Source organism: Bombus vancouverensis, chromosome 9 (genome assembly GCF_051014615.1).
Source record: "Bombus vancouverensis nearcticus chromosome 9, iyBomVanc1_principal, whole genome shotgun sequence".
Lineage (NCBI taxonomy): Eukaryota > Metazoa > Arthropoda > Insecta > Hymenoptera > Apidae > Bombus > Bombus vancouverensis.
The window spans coordinates 16,791,035-16,818,830 of NC_134919.1; the positions used below are offsets into that span (position 1 = coordinate 16,791,035).

The 27,796-nt window shown below is 37.5% G+C and overlaps 1 protein-coding gene across 2 annotated transcripts; it reads right to left on the reverse strand.

The window, feature by feature from the left end:
- Window positions 1–677: 677 nt before the first annotated feature.
- LOC117158864 (uncharacterized) lies at window positions 678–23,309 on the reverse strand. Of its 2 annotated transcripts, none has more exons than XM_033338231.2 (4): window positions 22,772–23,309; window positions 8,919–9,016; window positions 8,304–8,507; window positions 678–4,146 (listed from the first exon to the last, which is right to left on the reverse strand). In XM_033338231.2, the coding sequence occupies exons 1-4, from the start codon at window positions 22,846–22,848 to the stop codon at window positions 3,641–3,643; spliced, it is 885 nt and encodes a 294-aa protein (XP_033194122.1). In that variant the 5' UTR covers window positions 22,849–23,309; the 3' UTR covers window positions 678–3,640. The 2 variants fall into 2 exon arrangements, with proteins under 2 accessions (XP_033194122.1, XP_033194121.1); XM_033338230.2 differs by lacking the exon at window positions 22,772–23,309 and adding an exon at window positions 11,115–11,692.
- Window positions 23,310–27,796: the final 4,487 nt, after the last annotated feature.

Consider the following 27,796-nt stretch of genomic DNA (forward strand, 5'->3'; position numbering starts at 1 on the left):
CATTTTTCAATTTACCATTCTTCCTACTTAAAGCATTGCCGATAACTTTCGTTATCGCTTTATTCGGGATATATAATCATTTTCAATTCGAGGAGGCAAATTTCGCAACGTCGTATAGTACCAATATCGATAATCGTATGTTCTCGATCAATACGTAGGTAACGTATGAAATCACTTGAATAATTATGAACTACTTATCATCGGATATTACGTCTACACCGTTTCATGCAAAAGATCATACGACTCGACTGATAATTATAATCGTTACATCTGTTTGATTCCAGTAGCAATTACGAACTTGCTAATCTAGTTTTAGTCGATGTTCTTGACAACAAAATACGTCAGAGCGATATTAAAACTCCTGTATCATATTACGAAACGATATATTGATATACAGGTTAATGTCGATCATGAATTTTCACATGTCGCAGATATATTTTATGACTTTATAGAAGAGTCAAACGACGATATTAAAATTGTTTATTTCTTTCTTCGGAATACTTTAAATATTCAACACTTCTGATATTCTATATTTTATAATATCTAGGAGACTCTAATTTATTACTTTAAAAAGAGCGTATATATGGTCGTTGTCTGGCATCGTTGTTTCGCTTCGAAGCATTTTGACGTTACGATGTCTTTTTTCCAATGGGAGTGAAGGAATAAAATACAATCGATTCGCTTAAGATTCGATTTTATTAAATATGTATCTGATATATCAGACTACTATGTATTATACACAATGTACATATATACAACCTATTCGACGTAATTACATGCTACTTAATTAAAGGTGATAAACTGGGATCTCTGTATCGACTGGTATCTGTCACTTCTCTATAATTACACTATAATACCAGCTTCTCACCCTCGTTCTACGAAACGTTTTCTCTGAGAAACGAAACAATCGAGAATCTTGGTAGTACGATAACGCGAAAAAGATCTTTAACGTGTAACATTTACAAAACTGGACTGCGTTTATTTTACAACGGACGTTCAAATCATACAATTAACGACTTACCGTGTGATATTTTTCTCAACGATCACGATATTCGAATTTCTGCTACGAATCTATATACGATGATTTTTCTTTTCATCTCCAAAAAAAAAAAAAAGAAAAGAAAAGAAAAGAAATTATCCCTTAAAGGCTATCATGCGTGGGATTTCGTCCCATACGAATTTTCGTCTACCCATCGCAATATTATTATTTCTAATCACTGCAAATAAAAGAATGTTCTAACGTCCATTTAATATCGAACGATAATAAATGGACATTATTTTGATTTGTAAGATGTGCTGCAATCTTTCGCCAGTGACAACCTTTAAGGATTAAATCTTTCGTATTGCAAGCTTGATTCTTCCGACTAATTACATTTTGTAAGAATGTACATGTAACGACCTTTTTACTCTCTAACTCTCCACGAGAGATTGTTTTTCGCTTTATTTTATCTCGTTATCGCGATTAGATTGATAGAAAGTGGTGTGTTCGTATTACATAAGAACAATCAGGAATCTTTGCAATTTTGCTGCACGCCATTTTTTCCTTTTACAAACGTCTTACGAAAAACGACGATATTAACTTTGATATTATACTTAATTTTTTTATCCGTTATCCGTAAGAGGGAACGACGGATCTCTGTTAGGATCTTTAAGTACGAACGTGAGAAATACTTTTCTCAAAGTACACTCATATATACACATACATACACGCTACATGGACTAACCACAGCTTTGTACAAATCGAAGAAAGAAAACGAATAACCTGGAAACTGCGAATCTATCTAACGATCGATCCTACGATACTGGCCAAAAATTTGAAATCACGCTCTTAGCTATGCTTAATCGATCTTCTCGACTAACGATAGTTGCTTATAGGAGTATTCGAGGATATTTGGTATTAAAGCTATTTCAGATATCGGTAAAGGTGTGGTTGGGGGTGATGGATGATCGTTAAATTATAATAATTACGATAATTTAAATTAAGCTACTTAATTTTTTAGGATACCCAGCCTTATTGCATATTATTCTTGATTTTATGCGATAAAACCTATCAACACTCTAAAATTAAGTAATCTAATCGAAATCGTTCTTTATAGTCAAAGTTCTTTAGTTCCTCTAGTTTAGTTAATTTAAATTTATTTGACTAGAAAGTTTTACGAATTAGCAAAATTATACATCAACTCGTACAGTGATTCCAAAGTTTTGACTCCACGATGCTTACGTATATACATACGTATCTCATCCAATTGTCTATTTATAGTGTAGTAGATCACTCTGTCGTTACGACGTGTAGGATTTTTCATCTTTGGTTTTGCCAGTCCACCGCGAACATCCGATACGATCGAGGAAACACGACGTAGTCACATCGGTAGTCGCATAGTATCACTCGAATGACACTTTTATCGATTAAAAGTTTCATCGAATTCGCGTAATTCCCGCCGTGTCTCCATCGTGTAGCGTTCGATCATTTCTATATCGAATTAGAACGCCTCTGTCTATCGTCAACTTCGACCGGGAGTAATTCGTTTATTCTGACAACGAGAACACGAATATCCTCGAAGTTCTATAGACAACACGCTCTTCGTTACTGTTAACGACACCTACGCTAATAATACGTTTCATTCTTGATAATCTTACTACGAATGGTAACGGTAACATTCTTTTCCCATCGGAATTCACTTCGGAGTTTCAGCATGGTTTTTCTTAAAGTTATCCTTCGGATGCCAACTTTGTGTTTTTTTTTTTTTTTTTTATTCTTCGATCCACAACATCTCACTGACTTTCTCTTGGTCAATTTGTATTCTCCGTATTCTGGGAATTATCGATAACAACGTCTTATTGACTTGTTCGTAACCGATTTTTATCGTCGATGTTTACCGGTATAATATATTACTTTAAGATTCTTCGATTATCACTTGTCTTTTTTAAGAACTGAACTTTTCAGTTAAGATATTGTTTACGAAGCACTTAATCCGTTGTTGACCGTGGTTTTAAGATACCTTCCCGATTTCGGATGGGCCTGTTCATCAATGATCGATAAATACGTTCGGTTGCTACGTTCCACTCGGATTATTCTTCCTTTCAAAAATATCTAACCCTCGTTGTTGGTAATAATCGTCGACGAAATTATTCACAAGTTATCTCTCGATCTTCGTTCATCGAAATCTGATAATTATCAATATTAATATTAACATTCAATAGAGAAACTCTGTTTCCTATTAACTCCTCTTGGAAACATCCACTCTTCGTTGTCCATAAATAATAACCATCGATCGAATTGTTGACAAATCTTCGCAGAATTCGGTCGCGAAAACCATCAACAGTTTTATTCACAAGAGAAGACATCACCCGTCCATTTTCTCTTCTTCGTTTCAGGAAGAGTGTCCATTATTCGTAGACAGTAACCATATTTCATCTTGCATCACCGGAATCTAATCACTTAACAATAACAATCTTCCACCGTTTCGTCCACAAACCTGCGGATAAATCTACCCCTATAACGATTATCCCGATTCCCATTTCCCAACAATCCCCCAGATATCCCAGTACCAACAATGTCCAATAGTCTAGCAACAGTCCACGATGAAATTGATTCGCAATTCATTCGACGATTGCGTTTAACAGTTCACCGTTGCTTCTTTTACCACCAGTATGGCTTTTGCATGTATGGAGGCATAGGAACTTGGCCAGTGCTTGGATACGTGGTAGGTTCCATTAATTTCGACTGACAAGGTTTTCCATCCTTGATCAACAATGGGACCGCGACTCTTCTGGGTGAACATCCACTTCCACTGGCCTCTACCCTTTCAGTGGCTGCCCGTTTTGTCTTGTACCTGTGATTCTGGAACCAAATTTTCACCTGCGTGGGCGTCAGTCGAATGATCGAGGCCAGATGCTCTCTTTCCGGCGCGCTCAAGTATCTCTGTTGTCGAAAACGCCTCTCGAGCTCGAACGTTTGCGCTTTCGAGAACAACACTCGTCTTTTTCGTTTCTTGTGTTCCGTCTCGTGTGGTTGCGCCTCGTTCGCCTGCTGCTCGTCTTCGAAATCAGCAGACTCCTCCTCTTTGCACTCGTGGTTTGTCTCCTGTTTCGGCGGGAACGAAAGGTCCGAGATCGTCGGGCTCGTTGAGTCTGGCTGCTGCAACACTGCAATTTTGAACATCACGATATTACTTTCCAAGTTGAACGTATGTTTCTCGTGGGATTTTTTAGTCGAATTGGCTGGTACAGGCGAATTTCGATCGATCGATGAACGCTATGAAACGCTTTCTCAGATATTCTACACTTCGATTGTAAGAAAATTCGACGATTCGCCGAATCTTGTGAAAAGCGTTTGGGAGATCGAGCGATGAGAATAGGTTGAACTTGGACGGAATTTTAAGAACAACCAATTGGAATTTGGTACATTAATCTTGTAGAATTGATCGGATACCAAGTTAAATAAGTATCTGTAAATCAGGATGAATTATAATTTCTCGTCTCTCGATTGAAAATTAGTAGATTAAAGAGCTGTAAACGCTTTTTTACTAATCTAGTATTTTTCTAACTTTTCTACGATCATAATCGTTTAAAAGATATTTTGACAAAATCGTATAATTTCTATGTCTCTGACAGTTACTCGTATATGTTGCTTTTCCGATATTTAGTCATTACTACGTCTGCACCCGGAGTTAGAAGTCAATTTCGTTTTAGTTCCTCAAAAATGAATAAACATAGTTTGAAAAGAATGATCGTCAGAATGACTGAAATATTGCTACAGCTGTATTTTTTACTACCCTTCAACTCCTAACGTTGATTGCAGGCAGATGCAAGCCTGTATCGATCTTCTCGAGTCTTGTTAACGAGTGTTTGCTCATCGTTCAGACGACGTACATACGTAGCTTATTTAAATGCATCAGGATAAATTAAGCGATTAAACCGACGATGTTTCGCCGACGATGACTACTACGATATTCCATTTGCAAGGAAACAATATAAATCGATCGATCGTTCGTACAGCGAAATTGCTCTGCCAACTATTAAACATTGCAAACAGCAGGAAATGTTCGAGATACGATAAAAGTACTCTCACATTGATACACAAGTGGAAGATTTGACTAATTATTAAACTGCTGTTAATTCTAAAATTCTAAAAAATAAATATATAACAAAAAACAACGAAACTTGGATTAGAAATAGCAGGAAATGCTCAAGATACAATAAAAGTACAATAAAAGAAGATTTGACTAAATTTTAAACTGCTGTTAATCGTAAAATTCTAAAAAATAAATATATAACAAAAAACAACGAAATTTGGATTAGAAATAGCAGGAAATGTTCGAGATACAATAAAAGCACAATAAAAGAAGATTTGACTAAATTTTAAACTGCTGTTAATTGTAAAATTCTAAAAAATAAATATATAACAAAAAACAACGAAATTTGGATTAGAAATAGCAGAAAATGTTCGAGATACAATAAAAGTACTCTCGATTTATACACAAGTGGAAGATTTGACTAATTATTAAGCTGTTGTTAATTGTAAAATTCTAAAAAATAAATATATAACAAAAAACAACGAAATTTCGATTAGAAATAGCAGGAAATGTTCGAGATACAATAAAAGCACAATAAAAGAAGATTTGACTAAATTTTAAACTGCTGTTAATTGTAAAATTCTAAAAAATAAATATATAACAAAAAACAACGAAACTTGGATTAGAAATAGCAGGAAATGTTCGAGATACAATAAAAGTACAATAAAAGAAGATTTGACTAAATTTTAAACTGCTGTTAATTGTAAAATTCTAAAAAATAAATATGTAACAAAAAACAACGAAACTTGGATTAGAAATAGCAGGAAATGTTCGAGATACAATAAAAGTACAATAAAAGAAGATTTGACTAAATTTTAAACTGCTGTTAATTGTAAAATTCTAAAAAATAAATATATAACAAAAAACAACGAAACTTGGATTAGAAATAGCAGGAAATGTTCGAGATACAATAAAAGTACAATAAAAGAAGATTTGACTAATTATTAAACTGCTGTTAATTCTAAAATTCTAAAAAATAAATATATAACAAAAAACAACGAAATTTGGATTAGAAATAGCAGAAAATGTTCGAGATACAATAAAAGTACTCTCGATTTATACACAAGTGGAAGATTTGACTAATTATTAAGCTGCTGTTAATTCTAAAATTCTAAAAAATAAATATGTAACAAAAAACAACGAAACTTGGATTAGAAATAGCAGGAAATGCTCAAGATACAATAAAAGTACAATAAAAGAAGATTTGACTAAATTTTAAGCTGCTGTTAATCGTAAAATTGTAAAAAATAAATATATAACAAAAAACGACGAAACTTGGGTTAGAAGTAGCAGGAAATGTTCGAGATACAATAAAAGTACAATAAAAGAAGATTTGACTAAATTTTAAACTGTTGTTAATTGTAAAATTCTAAAAAATAAATATATAACAAAAACAACGAAATTTGGATTAGAAATAGCAGAAAATGTTCGAGATACAATAAAAGTACTCTCGATTTATACACAAGTGGAAGATTTGACTAATTATTAAGCTGCTGTTAATTGTAAAATTCTAAAAAATAAATACATAACAAAAGACGACGAAACTTGGGTTAGAAATTAGAGATAAAGAAAGCATAGAGACCAGCATTTAGTATACTCGGTCTGTTCGCCGTTTAATCCAACAATATTTTGATTAATCTTCGGCTAAAGTGGCAAATACCGCGGTGGCCTAGAGACACGCTAATTTAATGTACAACTACGAGGTCCCTGGATTCGTGAACATACAATACGCTTTTGTGAAAGACCCGTAAGCCTGGCTGGGGTGAGTGTGAAGCAATATAGAGCCTGTTTGATACCCTATTGCACCCCATGGGACCGACTGTATCATTTTCATGGGAGATTAGGCTGTAGTCGCAGTCGCGTCGTGATTTCAATTAGACATTCCTCGCTACGGAGACGTTAACATCTTCGAAAAGAACGATTCTGCGATTAATCAAGCCCTAATTTCGAGATACTATCAACATCAAATTTCCCTTTCACGTCAGAAACTTGCGATTCTTGTCAAATTATTTTACTAAGAGAGCAAGTAGTCGCGAGCTCTGTTTTTCTAAATATCTCACGTTTTACGAGCTTCTCCGAATTTTAGAAATACTCGAGTCGAAATTTAATGCGTTTTATCGTAATCCTGGCAAGGATAGGGTGCGAGTAAACGATTAACGAGTTAAAATATTAACCCTTCGCGAATAAATTTAAATAAATCTTTAGGTCTCGTTCGACATTTCTCAAGGAAATTTTTCAATTTACAAAGATAGATCTAAACGATCGTTTCTCGCAAGAAGAATGTATATAAAAAAATATATAAAAACATTGAGAATTCCAGGAAATTCGCTACCTGATCGAAACCACGTTTTCCGCATTTAAAGGGGTGAAATGCACGATTTCTCGGTTCCACGAATGTTCAACGAGAAAAAAGGGGATGAGGATATAAAAGGAATAAAACGAAGGGAAGATAAGGAGAAAAGGTGAAAAGAGCCGATAGGCTACCGGTGGATTTTTTGGGCGTGACAATTTCGATTCATCGAGGGCCTACAGAGCTACACGCATCTGTCCTCGAAGGGACATCTGTCTTCTTGTATTGGCCAATCGGTGCACAGGACCCACAAGGATCTTTTATAGGACCATTAGATCCTGCTTAGCCGACGCGGGCCAATTGTAGGGTGTTAAATAAATAAGGGTTTCGATACAGCCCCTTCTTCCTACGTTATACACTGCCTCTTAGAAGTATTCTTTGGTCGATTTGGACAGCAAAAGCGCAAGAACGTTGGTAAAATGTGCGAGACGTGCGAATCGGTGAGAGCTTCGGACACGAAAATTACCATGATTTATCAAACTCGTGGATAAAGTTAATTTTTTATTATTCAATCAGGGATACTTTCACTGTAAACGAGACATATAGAAGAATTTGAGAAGAAAATCCGGAAAATATGCAGCATATCTACTATCCTGCTATGACGTCAGTTAAACTACGAACTAAACCAAACTACGGATATTTATGCAAATTTCTTGTGAATACAAAAAAAGAAAATATATAGATGCAAAGTAGAGATTCATTCTCTGAATATTACAACAGACACTTTGAATATTTCGTATTATACGCATCCTATGCATTTTTGTATTTCAATTGTCCATAAATGCACAAACAACCGCAGTCCACTCGTCGCCAATTGCTTTTAATCTCTGTATCGGTGATTTGCAACGATTCATCGTGCTTTCTTTCTTCTCACTCACCGTTAACTTCCTCCAGAGGCTGAGGTAATGTGGTTGGTAACGTTGGACCAGTCGGCCATCCCAGTAAACCAGGCGGCGGGGGTGGTAGGGTGCCTCTGTTCAAGTTGGCGTATATCGCGGGCTGTAACATGGCCGTCGTGTGTTCGAAAAACTGTTGATACGCCGACGGAACATCGTTCGTGGTCGGTAGCACCGTGGTACTACCTGTAACGAGAATTTTCAGGATCCAAGTCTTTAACATCGATTGTATCTAACTTTAAATTTGCAATAATATTTTGTCGGGAATTTGTGCCAAGTTAGTTTATCAGAGAAATGAATTAATAAAACGATAGAACGATAGAATTGAAATTTCCAACGTTTTAAAACTAAGAATGAAATTATACGCGCGACATTTGGAGATAAAGGAAATCCAATACATATTTAACGAGCGAAATTTTCAAATTTCCAAACGAGCATACAAATTTCTAAGGGGAGAACTAGATCGTAGCAATGGACGGATTCTATCGCAAAGTTGATGAATTTTAATGGAAACCGATAGCGTAATTAATCGATTCTTCTACGATCGAGATAAACGACTCGGCTATAAAAGATTAGAAAAATTGTACTTGTTCTTACCTTGTACCTCCGTTTCTTCCTGGGACGGTTTAGAATCGAGCTGCAGGATGTCATGGATGTGGAAACTTGTTCTGGGCATCTTGATGCTCTCCAATATTCTGCAACAGCAAAACCACAAAGAAAAATCGTTAGAAAACGTGGAGGATTGCGCTGATCGAGCATCTGCCTATTCGAATATATTTCTCATCTAAATACACGTGCACAACTATCGTTAGTACGTAAATCTGCTCCAAAATAGAACGAAACAATTATCTTGAAAAAATGATATGAAAGAAAATGTAGGTAGAATTTGTAAAATCATAGAAAAATGAAGCTATCGGTCGAAATAATAGGATCGAGACATGGGGTCGTGGATTTAGTTTAAACGAAAGGTTGTTGCGAGTCGAGAAGTCGGCCACGAAGGTCGGTTTTCAACGGAATCAATCCAATTTTCCAAGTTTTCCTGCAGCGCGAAAAGCGTCAAGAAGCCAGCAGGACTCTTAAGACCCGATTAGACGCGTTCTGTGCCGTCAAAAGACTGGATACCTGCAGCTTTGCTGCCAAACAACCTGTCTTCCGCCACAGAAACGAATTTTTGCCCTTCAAGTTTAAGCCGAACCTAGCTATTATCGTAACACGTTCGGCCACGTTCCTGGTTCAAAAAGCCATCAGAAGATTTTCTTAATCGACGCCTGTCGACCGCACCGTTTCTCGATATCGCAGTTTCGCTGGTGTTTTAGGAAAAAAAAGATTTAAAAAGTCTGATAAGGACAGAGATATCAGAGTGTTTTGATATCGCGTTATATAGAAATTTCCAGGATTATCGATCTTCGGTGTTAGTGAGTTTCAGGATTAGATCGTTAACTTGTATTCCTACAACTACAAACTTGCACAGTGGCGCAATGCGATCGTTAAAGCGCTCGTTACGCAAAGATACGTGGAAAGATACGATTTCTAAAAGGTGAAAACCTATTTTCGAAATGGATACAAATTTTCCTGTAAATAAAAGATTGCGCTTTGTAATAAAATTTCTTCTTCGCGATAGAACAACCAGAGTCTCAGATTTACGGTAATATACCGTTTCTTCATGCTTTTCGTTCGAACTTGTAGCAGAATTCCGAACTGACATAGAAGTTTCCACTTTAGTCGAAGGAAATGAGAAAGTTAAATCCCAAGCGGAAGAATTTCCGTTTCCTCTAAATAACTAAACTTCCTTCTACTTGCCAGAACGAATACCGAAATCACGAAACTAATGAAAAAAGTTCGTGGAAACTTGGATGGAACTGGCGTTTGAAAATAAAACAGTCGCTGGAAATTTTCAACCGGGAACTTGGTCGAAGAAGAAACCAATTAGCGTTACTTTTCGCTCCTGAAACTGTTCGTTCGCTAGCAATTAAAATGGAAGTTGCAGCATTGAAGTCACCGGCGATTCCAACTTCGAATTAAGCATCGCAATATTTGTAAAGTTCGTACCGAAGAATTGCCGATTTTCTCTTTATTACTCGTTGTCAGCTGTTTTGCAACGAAAAGTTGACCGATGAAACCATGCGCGTTATAGAAGTTAATCAGGGATGTCGATAATCGAACGAGTGCTCGATAAGCTTCGATACATGTCAGCGGAGCCACGTGGAAGAATTCGAGGGCCATCAAGATCTCCTTTCGATTACGAGACAATAAATAATTACCGATAATATTATCGAGCCACTGCCTACGACTTTTTCCTCTATCTCGGGCCATTTTCGAACTCTGTTATGTTTTTAGAAAAATTGTAAACCAACCGTAGATAACGTTTGCTTGTTTCTTCGTTATATAATAGTTGACGAACGAATCGCCATTCTTCTAATTTCGATATATACTAAATCCCTCCAATTTCCCGAAAAACCCAACATTTATCCTACCACAAATCCAACTAAAAATCTACGCGATACTTTGCAACAAGAACTTCTCTGTTCGGCCAACCAAAGCCATTCTCCCATCTCTTCTTCTCTAAATTATTTTATCGAAATCTCGTTTCACGAGAATCCAGTCGAGGAGCATGCGAAAATTCCGCAAGGATACCGCGTAAGGGTCTGATCCGACGATCGAATTCTACACTACTCGGAGAGGGCGGGTAGGGCAGGATGGGCAGTGTCGGCAAAATAAGCTTCGTACACGTGATATATTCGCTATGTATCTTTTTTTTTTTTCTTCTTCTTCTTTTTCATCTAGTTCGTTTACCTATTATTGAAAGCGATCTGGCTGTACCAGACGTGATTCAAGAGACTGGTCGGATAGGATAGCAGCGGCCAGGGTAGAATCTTATTCTTGTCCGCCATTTTGAAAAGTCGAGGAGATGTTAGTAGTGGCGTCAGTACATGTTAATGTCCTCGTGGTTCTCGCACACTCGTTCACGCACCGACGTTCCCTCTTTTCCTATTACTCCCTTTCTCCTGTCTCTTTTATCTTTTAACACCCCTCTTCCCGTTCGATTTTCTTTTCTAAAACTCTCTCCTACCTTCTGCTTACTATCACTCGTCCACTCTCGTCCCCTTTTTCTACTCCAACTTGCTTAAATATCACTTGCCCAAACCATTCGGAATCGGTCGTCGTTCAAACGATCAGTTCACTCGCACACCCGACCACTGTCTTTCTATCGAACGGTTCTTCGTGGTCCATCGTTCGTTTCACCAACACTCGCGAGTTTGATCTTAGTTTAGACTCTAGACGACACACCGCTGTGCTTCCGAGCAACGACGTTTCAAACTTTTAAACGTTCCGCGTATTGTCACGAGAAGCAGGAACTCGCGGAAACATCGCGCCAACTCGCATCACGTTCATTTTGTATCGAGGTAGAAATCGAAGGAGATCGAGAAGATCGAAGGAAACGGGTAGACGCGATTCGACTTGGTCTAGGCTGAAGGACTCTCCTTGTACTTTTTGAGTGTCCTCGACGAGCACTTGACGGCTAGTGTTCCCTACCTCCGTACAGTTTCGCTCGTCAAGCACCCTCGAAGCCGAGGGCGGATCTTCGCCAGGGGCGGGGATTGCCGAGCTCACCCTCCGGCCCGAGTCGCACGACAGTCCACCCCTCTCTGTCAGCCAAGAGAATTAGCTGGCTGAATTTTCCAGCGTACGTAGTAGACCGTTCTTTCGAGCGGACAGCATAGAAATCAATCTAGGAGAGAGAAACGTTCCGACTGTTCCATTTCGACTATGGGGATTTCAGGTGGAAAGGGCTGGCTCGAAAGGAGAAGCTTCTTTGGAGATTTGCTCAGGGGTAGGCTCGTGTCTGCAGCTTCGAGAAATACTTTCCAAAAGAAACTGGTATTCAATAGTTACCCAGTTGTTTGAATATTCTTAACTTCTTACAAACGTTCCTTAGAAACGTTAGACAGGTGATTATGAAAATTGTCACCGAAAACGAAACGATTAGAAAGTTTAATCTACCAAACTAATTAAACGAAAATCGATACAACGTTTCTCGAATTCTGAAATCCTACTCGGATCTCTTTCAAAATTCTTCGAATGCCACGAAATCGCTTTCTATGGCCATCGACCGGAACGTTTGCTCGTTTCAAAAACAAATATACTCAGGTCAAAAGCAAATAGGTGAACCTGTCTAAAAATCCACCGCCTAATCGGTGGAAGCAGCATGCAGCCGGCAGTCTACTTTTGAGATCGAAGAGTGCAACGTAACAGAAGCTGGAATGAAAATTTATTGAAATTGCGAAACGCTCGAGCAAACGCTCGTAAACGAGAATAGACTGTCCAGAGGCGCTAGGGGTAAATTTTCATCGAAGGGGTGGAGCCTCGTGTGGACCAATCGGACGCTAGTTTCTAGAGGATCGGCCCTGAGAAGTGTCTAGGGGGTTGATTTTAACCCTCGTCGCGGCTCCACCAATCGGATCGCTCCATCGATCAGGGCTTTTTACACCGAGAGCATACTTTGCGTCGAGTGTTAATGTGAAAGGGCATTAGCGGTGCTTTTACCGTGTCATTTCGATTTTTTCTTCCTCTTCGTCTCTCTTCTGTCAATTTTAGGCCACTTCCTTTACGGTTCGTTTTCTTTCTGTATTTATACTGCAACGATACCGTGTGTGTGTCGATAGTCGAAAGTGGGTTAGAAGCGTCCTCGGGCGTAGTCACGATCGTTACGTAGTTTATGCCGTTGAAGGTCTGACACGGCTTCCTGGTGGCTGGTATTACGTATTATGAAACGTGGAAAAATTGACGCGTCCGAATAACAAATGCAAATACGGAGGCTTTGATCTTTCGTTGTTATCGATTTTTACAACTACGCGTGATTTTCGACGCTACGTTGATGTCACGATTGTACGTTGTTTGACATTATGGAAGCGCGTCGAACAGAAAAATGTATATCTGTACTTTGTCAATTTCTATGAATAAAAAATATTACGATTGGTTCGTAGATATCGAGCATCGAATATATAAATACTAATGTTTACGATATCGATGGCAATCAAATTCAAAGATCTATGAGATTTTGAAATCGATGATCGAACATTTAACGCAATTATTTCCTAACGTGGATTACTCTGGATAATCAGGTCATACTTTGAGCTGATTCGGATAGTATACAGGTTTTGAGATAACTTAGAGTAGAGTATTTGTTAGATCGATAAAGTCATTGAAGTAGGGATTATACTAATTTCATTGCCCAATGTAAGAACACAGATGGTTTATTGAAGTATATAAAAGAATATTTCCCATGATCTTTTAATCTTCCGAATGTCATAATTTCGGAAAATAACCTTACGATACTCAATAACATCCTGGTATTTACTATCCTAACGATATATCCTAATATACTTTAACCAGGATAATTCCTACCGACGTACTAAGAATATACAGGGTGGTTGGTAACCGGTGGTACAAACGGAAAGGGGGTGATTCTACGCGAAAAAAGAAGTCGAAAATATACAATAACAATTTTTCGTTCGAGGCTTTGTTTTCGAGAAAATCGACTTTGAATTTTCGCTCGGTACGCGTGCGGTACGTTATAACGGATCTCACTGTAGATCGTTGTCTCGATGGAAAAATTAAAAAAAAAAATTTTTATTCGATATTTTCGACTTCTTTTTTCGCGTAGAATCACCCCCTTTCCTCTTGTACCACCAGTTACCAACCACCCTGTATAGAATGAGAGTTACGATGATCCTTGGTATACCACGTTTAGTCTTTCTTTTGTCCATCGTTTGATCTGCTTCACGTTGGTAAACTGAAACGTTAAACGGTTCAAGTCACAAACTAATCAGTTTCCCAATTGTCCCGACTCTGTTCCAAATTCTTGAAATACCTCAACTTCTTGACAATATCGTTTCTCACCTTTTTATTATACACGCGAATCAGCCACACTTCCGCTTTAATGTCCCAATCGCAAATCATACGCCCAAGGAAATCTGTCCAATTGAAAACACAGGCCGCTGCGTGTTGCTGTTCGTAAAAACCTGTACAGGTAGAAAGTACTCGAAGGAAGGACAAATTGATCCTGTTAATGCTTTTCCGAGAGCCGGAAACGTATAATAGACCGGCAGGTTGTATCAAATCGCGTAGAAAGTGACCCGCATAAATACAGGTATATTATGATGCGCGTATACGCGAGAAGAGACAGGCGAAAAAAGCGTGAATCGAAGAGAAGAGAAGAGAAGAGGCAAAGGGACAGGGGCGACGATGGAGCGGGTTTCCGGTTTATTCAGTTCCAGGCTTTGTGCGATCGCGTGGGTCCCTGCTCGGCGAAAAAGTCAAAAAGTACGGAAGAGGGCGGTTCCAACCTTTCTGACTTTTCTCATGAGCTCTCGCCCTTTCGGATTTATCGCCGTTGGAAAATCTTTGCGCCGAACCGCTTCGTTTTCGGCCCATCTTCAACAATTTTAACGCATTTCTGACATTATCCATACACCTAGTTTTTCACTGATAGAGGAAGTGGTATTCGTAATCGATATTTAGGAACAGAAATATCGCTAGTTGTATCGATATTAAGGTATTAAGATATTAAGATAGCGTCAATGGGATTGAAAATGTTGTTAACAGTGGACAGAATATTGGCGCTGTTGATATTAAGAATATTATCAATGTTAAAAATGTAAATATGCCGGGATTGATAACACGGGGAATGGATATTAACGATACTGGTATTAAGAATGTTATTAACGTGAAAAATTGATATCAATGGCATTAGAATCGAAAGTACGTGTGTAAAAATATCGTGGGACATTCATTAAGATATCGAAACGTTTAGAAATAAATATCCGCGTAACTCTTGATTTCCTATTCCAGCAAAGCGAAGTTGAGCCGTTTATGGTGGTTAAGGCAGTGTTATAAGTGCAGTTATCGATACTCACGAGTGAACAGAAGGGAGTGAATCATTCGTGTTACTAGGACAGAAAATCGTAAATTACTTTGACAGGCTCGATTTACACGCTTCTGTTACTGTACATTTCTATCCAGTGTTTCAAGTTTTTATGAGTACAGACTTCAAGATTCAAATTATTCTTCGATCCTGTTTCAAAATGCCAGCCTAAAGGAGAAAGAGAATCTAGGAACATCGTAATTTACAGTATATTCACGATCGTGTTGTACAATTCTCTGTTATCTTGGCTCAGATTGCATCAGTCGTCATAATTTATGCCAAAAAATCTTCTATCGTAGAACAAAAGATCAAAGGATACTCTCAATTTCAAATGCACGTTATACAACCTTTATCTCAAGTTATGCGAAAGAAGTAATAAGATATAGCTGAGAGAAAAAGACAAAATTAGAGAAAGTATACAGGGTGGTCGATAACTGGTGGTACAAGCCGAAAGGGGGTGATTCTACGCGAAAAAAGAAGTCGAAAATATAGAATAACAATTTTTCGTTCGAGGCTTCGTTTTCGAGAAAATCGACTTTGAATTTTCAGTCGGTACGCGTGCACTTTATCGCGTCTCGTTATAACGGATCTCACCGTAGATCGTTGTCTCGATGGAAACATTTTTATTCTATATTTTCGACTTCTTTTTTCGCCTAGAATCACCCCCTTTCCGCTTATATTTCCACCAATTACCAACCACCCTGTATAAGGAGAAACAACTAAAAGTTACGAACAATTCAAAGCAAGAGGATACGCGATGCTGATTTCAGTTCTGAAACAACGACTCGGAGAATTCTCCAACGTTCGCTTAAAAAGCGTTCATCGCGATTATTACATACAGAGACCAATAAATATCGTATGTACAGGAAAAGAAATATCGGAAGAACGAAAGAAGAAGATAAGCGCATAAAAAGAGATAGGTAAAAGTCACGAAACATTAAGAATAAAGATCAATCCGCAGCATGCACGAACAAGGATCGTCGAGTAGAGGCTCTCGCGTGTTCAGCGAAACTCTTTTCCAGAAGACGACGCCGCGCGTGCACGAATCGTCTGCCGTTTCCACGGCTGCGCCGTTCTAACTCGGTTAGAATCGGATTCAACGAGACGCTCTCGTGATTTTTCCAATGATCGTTCGCCCGAGTCCGCTGAAAACTTCAAAGCGTCGACGTACTTTTGCCGGAGGAAGAGCAACGGAGGAAGAAAGTGGTGGAAGGAAAGGGAACGAGGGAAACGAGAGAGGAAAAAAAAAGGTAGAAGAATACTGGAGAAGTTCGAGCTGCCGGGCAATCGAGCAACATTTGCCAGGATCCCACGACTGTTTGGCGATAGCTGTGCCAACTTGTTTCGAGCACGCAACCCAATTTGTCTGCGTCTCATTGTTTTACCGGCTTCGCCGCGCGATCCTCCTGCTTTCTTCGCTGAATATTGTCCAAAGGGTATCGTGGCATGGATTATCATGACCCTTCGATGATCGAGTGTTATTATACCGAGGGTTTTTACCTGCCAATACGGTAGGATCAGGATTATCCGAATCGGTTGGTTACCGAGAAATCGGATAATTCAATTTTTCCAATAGCTATACGACTGAAATTGTTGCTACGTATCTTTTATCGTATAAAGATCAGTTTCTTGTAACGTTACGATCGCCAAGTTGTATTTTACCGTACATGCAAATAACTAGCATCTATCTCGATACTTAAAATTCAATAAACGTTGCGCCAAATACCTACGAGCCCAAAAACAGAAGCAGAAATCGATCAACAGATTAGATTCGAACGTTTAAATTCTGATAATTTTCTCAATAGCTCTTAGCCTCGCTGATTAACTCGAACTGATCGGTTAAACTGGGTGCTTGGGGTGCTGGTTGAAATTTTAAGGTAAATCAAGGTAGCTCATCCAACAAACTCGTGCATGACCTGCCTTCCAGTTAATCCACTGTTTGAGGAAACCGGTTTCTCTTGCACTTGTTAAGCCGATACTTCTCAATCGACTATGCCAGATTTGCTGGTGGGCTAGTGCGAATTGTAAGTGGTTTAAGATTCGAGATTATTTTGGAGATCTTTAAGAAGCGTGGCAAAAGATAAAGATATCGAGAGAAGCGAAGGGAAACTTCTTGGCCAGCTGGTAGGCCACCTAACCTAACCTAACCTAACCTAACCTAACCAAACCTAACGTTGGTTGCAATAAATCGCCAGTATCATTCGTTGGGAGCTATACTCTCTCTTGGAAAAATTTTCATTGCTGTTGTTGGTCTATGGCTTTGCCGTAGCGATATTCGACGTGGAAACACAATAGATGCAAATTAGATAACATAATAGCGAGGAAAATTGTTAATTCGAGGAACTGTTCTTCAACTTTTGTTCGCAGATACTTAAAAGACAGAAAGGGATTAGCAAAAATATTGGAATTCGTTGAATCACAAGACCAATTAGAATTTTTACAACGGTATTTGGGAAAATAGAAAACGACACGCGATATATCGAAATTTGTACGGTAAAAATATTATTAGTAATGTATTATTAGTATGCAGAAGGCAGATAAAAATTGCAAATGATCGGAAATCGTAGAAGGACGATGAGTAAGATAATTTTCTATTCGTCTGCATAAAACTGTGAAAAGTCTGTCATTAATTATATTTGTAATATTACAGTAATTGTAACAGTAACCTACAGTGGCTACGTAAAGCATCTGCACGGTATTTGAATAAAATATCGAAAATATAGTACTCGTCGTGACATTTATAAAACAAATCTCTATGTAGATTTTATTTCATTTGCGTTCCGTAGACAATTGCGAACAATGGTGTTCATAAAAATCTGAGTTTGGGTGAACATTTACGTTCCGATTAATAAGATTCGTACAGAAAATCGTATTACACAAGCGTATTCATAATATCGAATGAAAAGTATGTAATATAAAATGAAAATCCATAATATTGGACAACACTCGAGTCGTCAAGTACACGAGTAACGATACTCAAAAATTTTTACGATCCCCATGTAACAGGCACTCAAGCCGGCACTCGAGGGTGACCGTTTCGATAGTCGAGCTGGTAAACTCTAGTACCACTTGAACATTTAGATTTCGCATACATAAACGCAGATCTACGAAATACAAAAGACCGGTTGAACTGCGAGGAAAAAGCGGAAATAGCGTTTGAAAGGAAAAGAGGTTGGCATCGGAAATTGTAGAAGAAAATGTTGCGTTGGCACGTACTGACAATAAATAAGAACGTAGCAGGAGCCTCAGGTGGCCGACAGGTACCGATATTGTCATGTTAATGAAGGATACGGAAAATATCTGCTAAATGGATGGAACATCCATTCATCCTGGCACGTTTCACAGCCTCAACACCTGAATCTTTCTGTGAACCGACCAAGTATCAAGTGGTCATTCGAGAATACGCTCAAGCGCGTCCAAAAATCGAATTCGGCTGTTGCAGTCGGTTTGCTACTCTTCAAACTTTCGAGTGCCGTTTCTCGACGAGTCATAATTATCTGAATCGAATATTGTTCGATGCTATTTTATTAATTATCAAATTCGCAATTTTGCAGGTTGTACAGACGCTTTCGAGATAATTGACGTTGATTTTTATTGACATAATTATTACAACCAGCTACCGCGCTTCACCATTCATCCCTATAGCATTCGGTATATTTATCTTTGGAAATAACTTAAATCTAACGCGTCCACTTTACGCTCTTCATCCCTCGAACACTTTGTCAACATCTAAACGTATCCTTGGTGGTATCCTTTTCGAAAAACCCTTGAAAATCTACTTTCTGTTTGCTTGTACCTATACCAGCAGACTCTTCACCCTCGATGACGAACGACGACAAGAAAGAAGAAAAGCAAAGAGGGGAAAATGACGGCGGAAAAACGAACATTCTACGTTCATTCATGAAACCAGTTACAAAGGATCAACGGAGCCTGAAGTCGTGAATGAACGTAGTACGTCTAGTAGTAGGTGGCTCGACGGGTGGCTTTCGAGGAACCCTCTTCCACAAAGCATTTTCCTTTTTTTCAGAAGGACTTCTCCCTACCTTCGATGCGGTGGAATGCCACTGAACCAAACGTGACTCAAACTGTGCACGGCTCGTTAAGGATCAGCTACCGCCGTCATCGTTTAAGAAACGTTTAAGAAGTTATTCGAGGCAGGCACAAGGATAAGTTCCATTCGCTTTTTCGGTCAGTCGGACATCTTATACATAAGAACGGAAAGTAAGATTCTGGAAAAGCAATTCTTGTATACTGGCCTTCATCTACACTCGAGAACTTTCGTCCCTCTCGATAACTTTTTCTCCTTCATCCTGTTATGTGCACGTGTATGGAGCTTTATGCGCGATGATCGAAGATTTATCGTTTAGTAGTTGTTACTATTAGGTTGTCCGAAAAGTTTCTTTCGTTTTACGAGGAAATACTAAAAATAAATAACGTTTTTCGTTTTATGTTATTTTGTCGAATTACGAACGATCCATTTCGTTCTGTCGAGATAAACACCGCGACATTTCATAAACTTGGTTTCACGTCGTTAAACGTCGTTTGTAAAAAACACGTTTGCGAAAGAAAGACATTTTCCGGACAACCTAATAGGCACAGGGTGCAACTGGAACTGGCTGTATCTTCTAGACGGTTAAGGATAGAGGAAGATGTCACGAGCGAAAGTTAAATGGTATCAGGCGATGCATAATATGCAACTAATTTTATGCATTTTTATGCATCGGTGCATCGGAAAGATGCAACTACACTTTTTTTTTTAAATGGAAACCTTATGTTCTAAACTTATTCATTAGGAAATTATCGAAGCTAAAATTTCTCTGAATTATTTCAATTAATCAGAATGTGAACGATAACACCTACAAGGTTGATACAATACGCGTATATTACATTTGAAATATTAAATGGCTCTTGCAAACTGTTTATTAAATATTCGTTAGGCGTTTAAAGTACGAAGGTTAAATCTTTTACCAGAAAGGATACTGTTAACTCCTTTATTTTTCAACTATTCGTGCTCCCTTGGTTTGAAAAAATGTCCGACTATCCGATCGCTGTTTAATCTTCAAACCGCAGAGTTACATATTTTTAATCTAAAATCTGAATGTAATTCCTGGAAACGTGACTTTCGAGACTTATAATCTTCTTGCATAAAATAATCGAAGAATTTTCAATGAATATCGAAGAGGAATTTCCCAGTTGGTGAAACAATGCGCGAATAAATATTCCACAGTGTTCTGGCATCGTTTCGCGTTATCTTATGTATCTAATCGTTAATCACGTGAGACGTGACGAACAATAAGAGAAAAAAAGAGCGGAATACGTCCGTCAGTAGGATCGCGTGGTCATATCGATCGACCTGCATCGAACTGTGGCAATCGGACGAACGTAGTTCGCGTGTCGACTGAATCTAACATTAAGATCGAAGGCTTATCGCTTCTCGATCGAAAGACAAATCTCATTGTACGCTCGTAGATCGTAATTGAGAGATGCAAATGATTTTTAATTCACTTTCCATAGAATGATCCTTAGGAATATTTTTTTAATTTTATCATTTTTATCGTCGTGTTAATCTCTTGTTGTGTAGGTATATCAAATATTTATAATTGCGAAAGCGCATTTTTAACAATAATAGTCACGTAATAATCGTTACTCTAAAATCTTACAAATCTTTTTCAATTTCTGTGAACTCTCGATTGATTCATCATCGAAGATGATTAACTAGAGACAGGGGCTAGGTTACTTTATTTCAAAATACATGTTTATTTCTAATTCGTATTTCTGTTTTCTACGATGAAGATCATTGGTGGCGTTTAAAAATATTTTTAGAATATTTGTCAAGTCCTGGCAACAAAGTTGCAAAATCCAATGGAAAAACTGAACAAGACTTTACTAGAGAAATTACTTTACAATTTGTTCCGAATATCACCAAACCTCTATATTTCAAGTAATATACGAAGCTTTTGCAATAAACTTGAAAAATCAGTGGCTGGCGAGATACCGATTTTTAATTCGAGATAACGTTACCAAGAGTCATAATTTTCCATGTGACTATATACGTAACTAAATACGTAATCTAAAGAGATTAAACGGCGCTATGAAAAAATATGTAATACCTTAAAAATGATTTGTTCTTGCACGAGTATTACCTTGATTTGTCGTATAGCTTCGCGGATTTTACTTAAAATATGATAAGGTAGAAACATTCGAGTCGAGACAAATCGTATCGTTTAGTAGTTTTCTCGCGTGACTATACAAATTTGGAACTATAAAAACGAAACGTGGAATCTCATAAAAAAAAATCGTTTTACCGAAGAACAAGGATACGTAGAAATACTTTTTGTACTTATTGTATATACACTCGTATCTTTATGAATATATAATAATTAGAAGAAAAAAAAAAACGAAAATTACGTAGAAAATTGTTCTACGTTACAAATATTACAAGTATTATATCTTGGATATTTCGTATATTTTTGCATATTACGAGCTTTCTAAGCGCTTTGCACCTCTAAATATCTCAGAAATGCGTAAAAATCCACGGTCTCGTTATTATATCAAATCATAACTGTGCCTCGTAATACACAGGGTAGTTCTACGCGAAAAAAGAAGTCGAAAATATAGAATAAAAATTTTTCGTTCGAAGCTTTGTTTTCGAGAAAATCCACTTTGAATTTTCGCTCGGTACGCGTCCACTTTATCGCGTCTCGTTATAACGGATCTCACTGTAGATCGTTGTCTCAATTGACATTATTTTTTTAATTTTTTAAATTTTTATTGCATATTTTCGACTTCTTTTTTCGCGTAGAATCACCCCCTTTCCGCTTGTATCACCAGTTACCAACCACCCTGTATACAAGTTCGATTATGCACAGTTCAAGATTGAATCTTAAGATATCGAAGCTTAGATGACTAAAATAACCCTTACTTACTGTGATCGTTGGATTCGATCGAATACGAGTCACTTTGTAAACAATATCGATGATACTATGTGGTAATATCGTGGCATTGGTACTAAGGGATCGATCGGTACATCTGATTAGGCGGATAACGCCGGAAACCGGAAGCGAACGTTTAAGAGCAGTCACGCATATTGGTTAGGCGAATCCTTCGGTATAGAGTGGTACGCCTTGTTACACGACGGGACACGCGAGAACCGAAAGGGCCCAAGTACCAACACCTGTTGGTTTCCACCATAAATTTCGGATTAATCGTAACGCGGATGGTCGCTGCCCGTGTGTTTCTAATTGCGAGTCAGCGTTTCCAACTCGAAACTCGTCGATTGTGAAATTGTTGGAACTTTTTAGGCAATTGGTGTTCGCTGCAACATCGCGATAGTGAAACGATAGTATTGTTTGTTGCAGAGGTGATTTTGAAAAAATAGTAAAAATCGAAGAAGATTATCTTCCTTCGATCTTTTCATCCTCAGTTTTCAAAGGAAATTAGTTTCCACTTGATCCTTGCTTCTTATACGAAGCAAGCGAACCAAGTTCCATTGTTTGATAAATCGATTTTCTCGTAGGATCCTTACCTATAGTCCTCCTCGACGTAATCCGGAGGGAACAGATGCCAGGATGCGTCGTAGCATTCGTCGTATCCGTTTGCCATTTTCCAGCCTTCTCTTCTTTAACTGTCTTTTTCTCTCTCTTTGGTTCTCTTCGCCTTTTTGTTTCTAGATCGTGAGCCTGCTTCGTATTCGTACGACAGCTCGCGAGAAAGTCTTGCTCTCTGCTTTAGACTCTCGTTCAACCTCGAAAGCGACTGATCTTTGGCGACGAGTTCATTCGAAAGGATATTTTTCATAGAAATGTAAAAAACAGGCCCGGCACTTCAATAAATCATTGAAATATAACCCAGGCTTGATCCTGGCTTGTCCATTAATTTCTCAATATTTCGAACGACGCACGAACACGTTACGAGACGGTACGAACAACCGTAGCATAATTGTCTACCACGTAAGAATCAATTTTCTGTGAAGCAAGTATCGACTCACAGACGGACACAGACGATCGAAATTGTCCACGACGATTTCGAAATCGACACCTCGACCAAACCGTGGTACCGTGTTCTCAGTTACTGAGAACTATACGTGGATATATCGATCACCTATATATTGTATCGAAAATATGGCTACCAGATAGGAGCTCCGGCAACGTTATCTGTTTGATAACACCCTATATAGATTAGTTTGACTACTGTAACGTCAGACAGGACTGTACACGTTCAGAATATAGACTATAGGCCAAAAATTTGGTAACACTTTCTTAATTGTGTCGATCAAATATTTGGAATTTGTAGTGCGTGTTCTATAGGACCTGAGAATTTCCAATAGATCGACTTGGAATTTTATATATTTTAGTATTTTTTACATTGGGAAACTCTTTGATAAAAAATTATTCATTTTCGTAGCATTAATTTAATAGCTTTAATAATAATGATTAATTTAACGAATTAATTAATGAAATTAATACGATATTGGTGCAATTAATGGTATGGTTGTAAAATGTTTGACCAGTAAAGTGTATATTGATTCATCTGCTAATTTTCTCATTAATTCGAAATTAATGCTCCAAATATATAGATGTACGATAGAATTGTTTGCAGTAATATCATTTTTGTCACCAAGAAGCTTCTTACGATAGCGGAATTGGAAATTTGCTTCTGTCGAAAATTGCCTTGCCACGGTCTATCTTTTAATAATTTTGAATAACGTAACTTTGGTGAGAAGGTTGGTCTGTTAAACGTAAAGACAGTTTATCGTTGCCATCGTTGCGTCAGGGGAAAAAGTTGTCGCGAAGTAGAAAAGTACGGTATAGAAGAAGTAGAAATAATAGATTGCCATATCTTTCACGTGTGGTTTCATGTTGATATCTCGGACCAATGGTAGTGATCTGTGTTACTGTTTCTATGCTAGCCTGACATAAAAAGCTCCCAATAGATACGCACGTACAATATTTACTATCACTGTTTTTATTACTTCATAATTACATTACACGATAGACATTCTTCACATCAATTTTGTGCTTTATATGTCGTGTCATTCTGGCGATAATCACCTCGTTTGATATAATTTCAAATTAATTTGGCATAACTTTTAATTTCATCAAATTTCCATTACTTTAGCACGATAAAGCTCAATAAAAATTAACATCCATTTATAATGGGATCGTGACTTTAACCGTGGTCTATGTTCGATAACGATATTTTACCTTATATTTTCGTACTTTCGTCAAACTTTTTTCTCTCAAATATTTTACCTTATATTTTCATACTTTCGTCAAACTTTTCTCCCTCAGATATTCTGATAATAAAAAAGCACGATCTTTATGCGGATCGTAAATAACGTTGCATCGTGCTTTCGTATTTTCCACAAACCGAAGAAACGTGGCTTTACGTAACCTTAGCTCGATTATTACGCAGCTCGACACAGATCCGACTCTAAATCCATCTAATGCTACGATAATTCGGTCGTAAATTCGAATTCAATCTTCCCCAAAGAACTTTCCATCGTCGAAAATCGATGAATTGTTCGATAATGAAAATTCGGCGGTCTTATCGAATTGGCCGTTATCCGTTCGTACGATCGTACGTTTAAGCGTAACGATCCCGGAAAATAACGACTTTTCCGCGGATCTCGGGACAACGTTGGTAATTATGATGTCTCGTCTCATCGGCAGATAGCAACACTTTAAATGTCAAGGGCACGACATAGTTCATATTTATTGCTGCAGATAACCAGCTAATTGTTGCTACTCGACTCGTACCTCGGTTCTACCTTACAATTTGTTAATGACAAGTGCCCCTCGAGGTGAAGTATCCAGGCTTAACCGACAAGTGCTACCGAACAGAGGCTGCCACGAGTGCACTGATAAAACAAAATGTTTCCTTCCGTGTTTTGACTTTATGTATGCGTCAGTCTTGTTAAATATATCGCCAGCTGTAAATATTAAGACACCCATTCGTTGACAAACTCTAATAAACTTTACGTTATTTAGCGTTTTCCAAAGTATTACAAGACACGTTATTGAATTATGGTATTTAATAGTAGTTAAATAGGTAATATTTTTCTTAACGCGAAGCTCAGGATCAAGGAAGAGATTTGCTTTACAATTCCTTAAAACCTTAACCCCCACTCGTACTTTCCTTCTTTTCACATATCTCGCTTCTTATCCTCCTCCTCTTCAACCACTCCCTTTCTTCCCTCACTTTCCTTAACACGTTATCGATATATTGAAAGTTGTACCTGCGATTGGTGCACAACCTTCGACTTTCGGTTTTCCACGCAGTCTTCGGTTCAAGCGAATCTACGAAAAATTATGCGAATATTAGGTGATAAGTATATTTCAATTTTATGGCTTCTGACGACTCTTCGTGTGGTCTATTCGAGAACAGGTTTAAATTATTTCCAGATAAATCGGAAATATAAAGTGGATGAAGAAAAGTATTGGCACACCATTGTATTTATTACAGCATTTACGATTACAGTTGGTGAATTAATTAGGCTGAAATACATTAAATTCCGTATCGTCTAGTAGTGCTCTTACGTCACTGCAACAATTTAATACGAAGAAAATGAATTGTAGAATCTGATAAAAAGCACTGTAAATAAGGTGTATGTGACAAACACGATTGACGTACGTCATCGCTACAATTCGTGTTCCTTTATCGCATTAAAACGATTAATTCGTGCCGGTTATTTCGGGATTCTTAGTGACCCACAAACACGATTGCCAGAACGATCGCCTCATGAGCTTTCTTCCGTTCATTTTCTAGGACAGTGTAACGCACTTATCTGTCCATCGAGCACATGCACGACATATGGGCCGTAATCTCAACTTATCGTGATTGACGATAAGAGATATTTTTTTTTCGCAAGAATGAACGCTCAATATCTGTGTTATTAATATTACGAGCAATATAATAATGCGCCAGTCACATAGCAATAACGCTACATTCTTGAATAAAATGAGAAGAAAAAAAAATGCTTTGGAACCGGTAGAATAAAACGTATACTCGCGTTCGATACGTTGCATATAATTTTTTTAAGGTTTTTCGACAACCGTTTGCATTTTGTAACGAGAGAAAATTTTTCTGGTATTTATTAATCTAATTCACATCGATTTTGCAACGATAACGTTTTACATTATGCGAGCGAAAAGTTCGCGCCAAGTATACGAAAGATCGATATTCGAGAAACTTAAGTTAGATCGTAACATACTGGGTGTCTCAAGATACGTGTCAATCAAAATGGTGGCTGAATTCTGATAAGAAACTTAAAGAATCATAGCCTGCGAATTTTAGCAAAAAAAAAAAAAAAGAAAGTAAAACTACGAATATTACAAACACGAAGAGTGAAAACTATTTAGAGCATTCGGGAATTAGTTCACTGTAAATAAAAACGATTCGCCCAGTTTCTAAAGTCGTGTCTTTGGAATTTCACCTTACGTATCTTTCTTTATACCTGGAAAGATTAAACTAACCTCAAGTAGCTATATTATAAATCTATAAAAAAAAGCAATATGATTGTGATTTTAATCCGCAGCTAGAATTTTATTTGTTTTTATGAAAAATAAAGTTTCTGTATTATGTTACTGTATCTTATAACTGATTGCAATTTTTCACTTTAATCTAGATTAAAGCTAAGGCATTATAGCTGTAATCTAAATTAATATTTCTTATAAATAGCCTGTTCTGTGCCACTGTAATCACGTAATGACAAGATTCCTAATGCAGCGACAAACGAATAAAATAAAAGACGTTTTAGGTTATGTCTATGCCATTATGGAGGGTTAATTATCACCGCCTGTTTTACCTCTTGCGCATTTCACTATTTTTTCAGCATGTCAATCATCCGGCATGTATCATTCTAACATCATATAATACGAAACAGTGTGTAAACGTCTACGCAGTTTACGATCAATAAATATCCATTATCAAAAAATTGAATCTGAAACGCTATCGGTTATTTTCAACTGCGCGCGTTGCGTCGAGCCAACAACAAAAAAGTTCACTACCAGTTAAAACAACTGAAGGTTATGTAGTAAACGATTATGTCATCGTAGAATCCGTAATCCGTATATTCGATGGCGATTTCGTAAACACAGAAACGTAAAAATTAAATAATATATTCATATGAAATAAATCGTACGTTCAATGATAACGATACGGTCTCGCTTCGATAATCGCGTATTTGCGTAGCGAGATAAAAATATAATTACGAATTGACGTATTCGTGAATTTTCGCGGTCGAGATGATAGAAATCAGTCGACGATAATAGGACAATGAGTAAATTAGTCGAATAAGGGAATCGTTAAAAAATGTTTCCTCGATAGAAGATAGAATCTTTTTGAAGTATTTTTTTTTTTTTTTAATATAGTTAAAAAATAATTTTGATGGATTCAAAAGATATTAGATGCTTGTTGCATTTTATATATCTTTTTAAAGAGGAAATATTATTTCTCAGGAATAGCAAAAAACAATGCTTTTTAACTTGTTAGGAACAATTTTTTCTTATCTTTTACGATTAAACTGTTTGTTTTACGATTAAAAAATTAA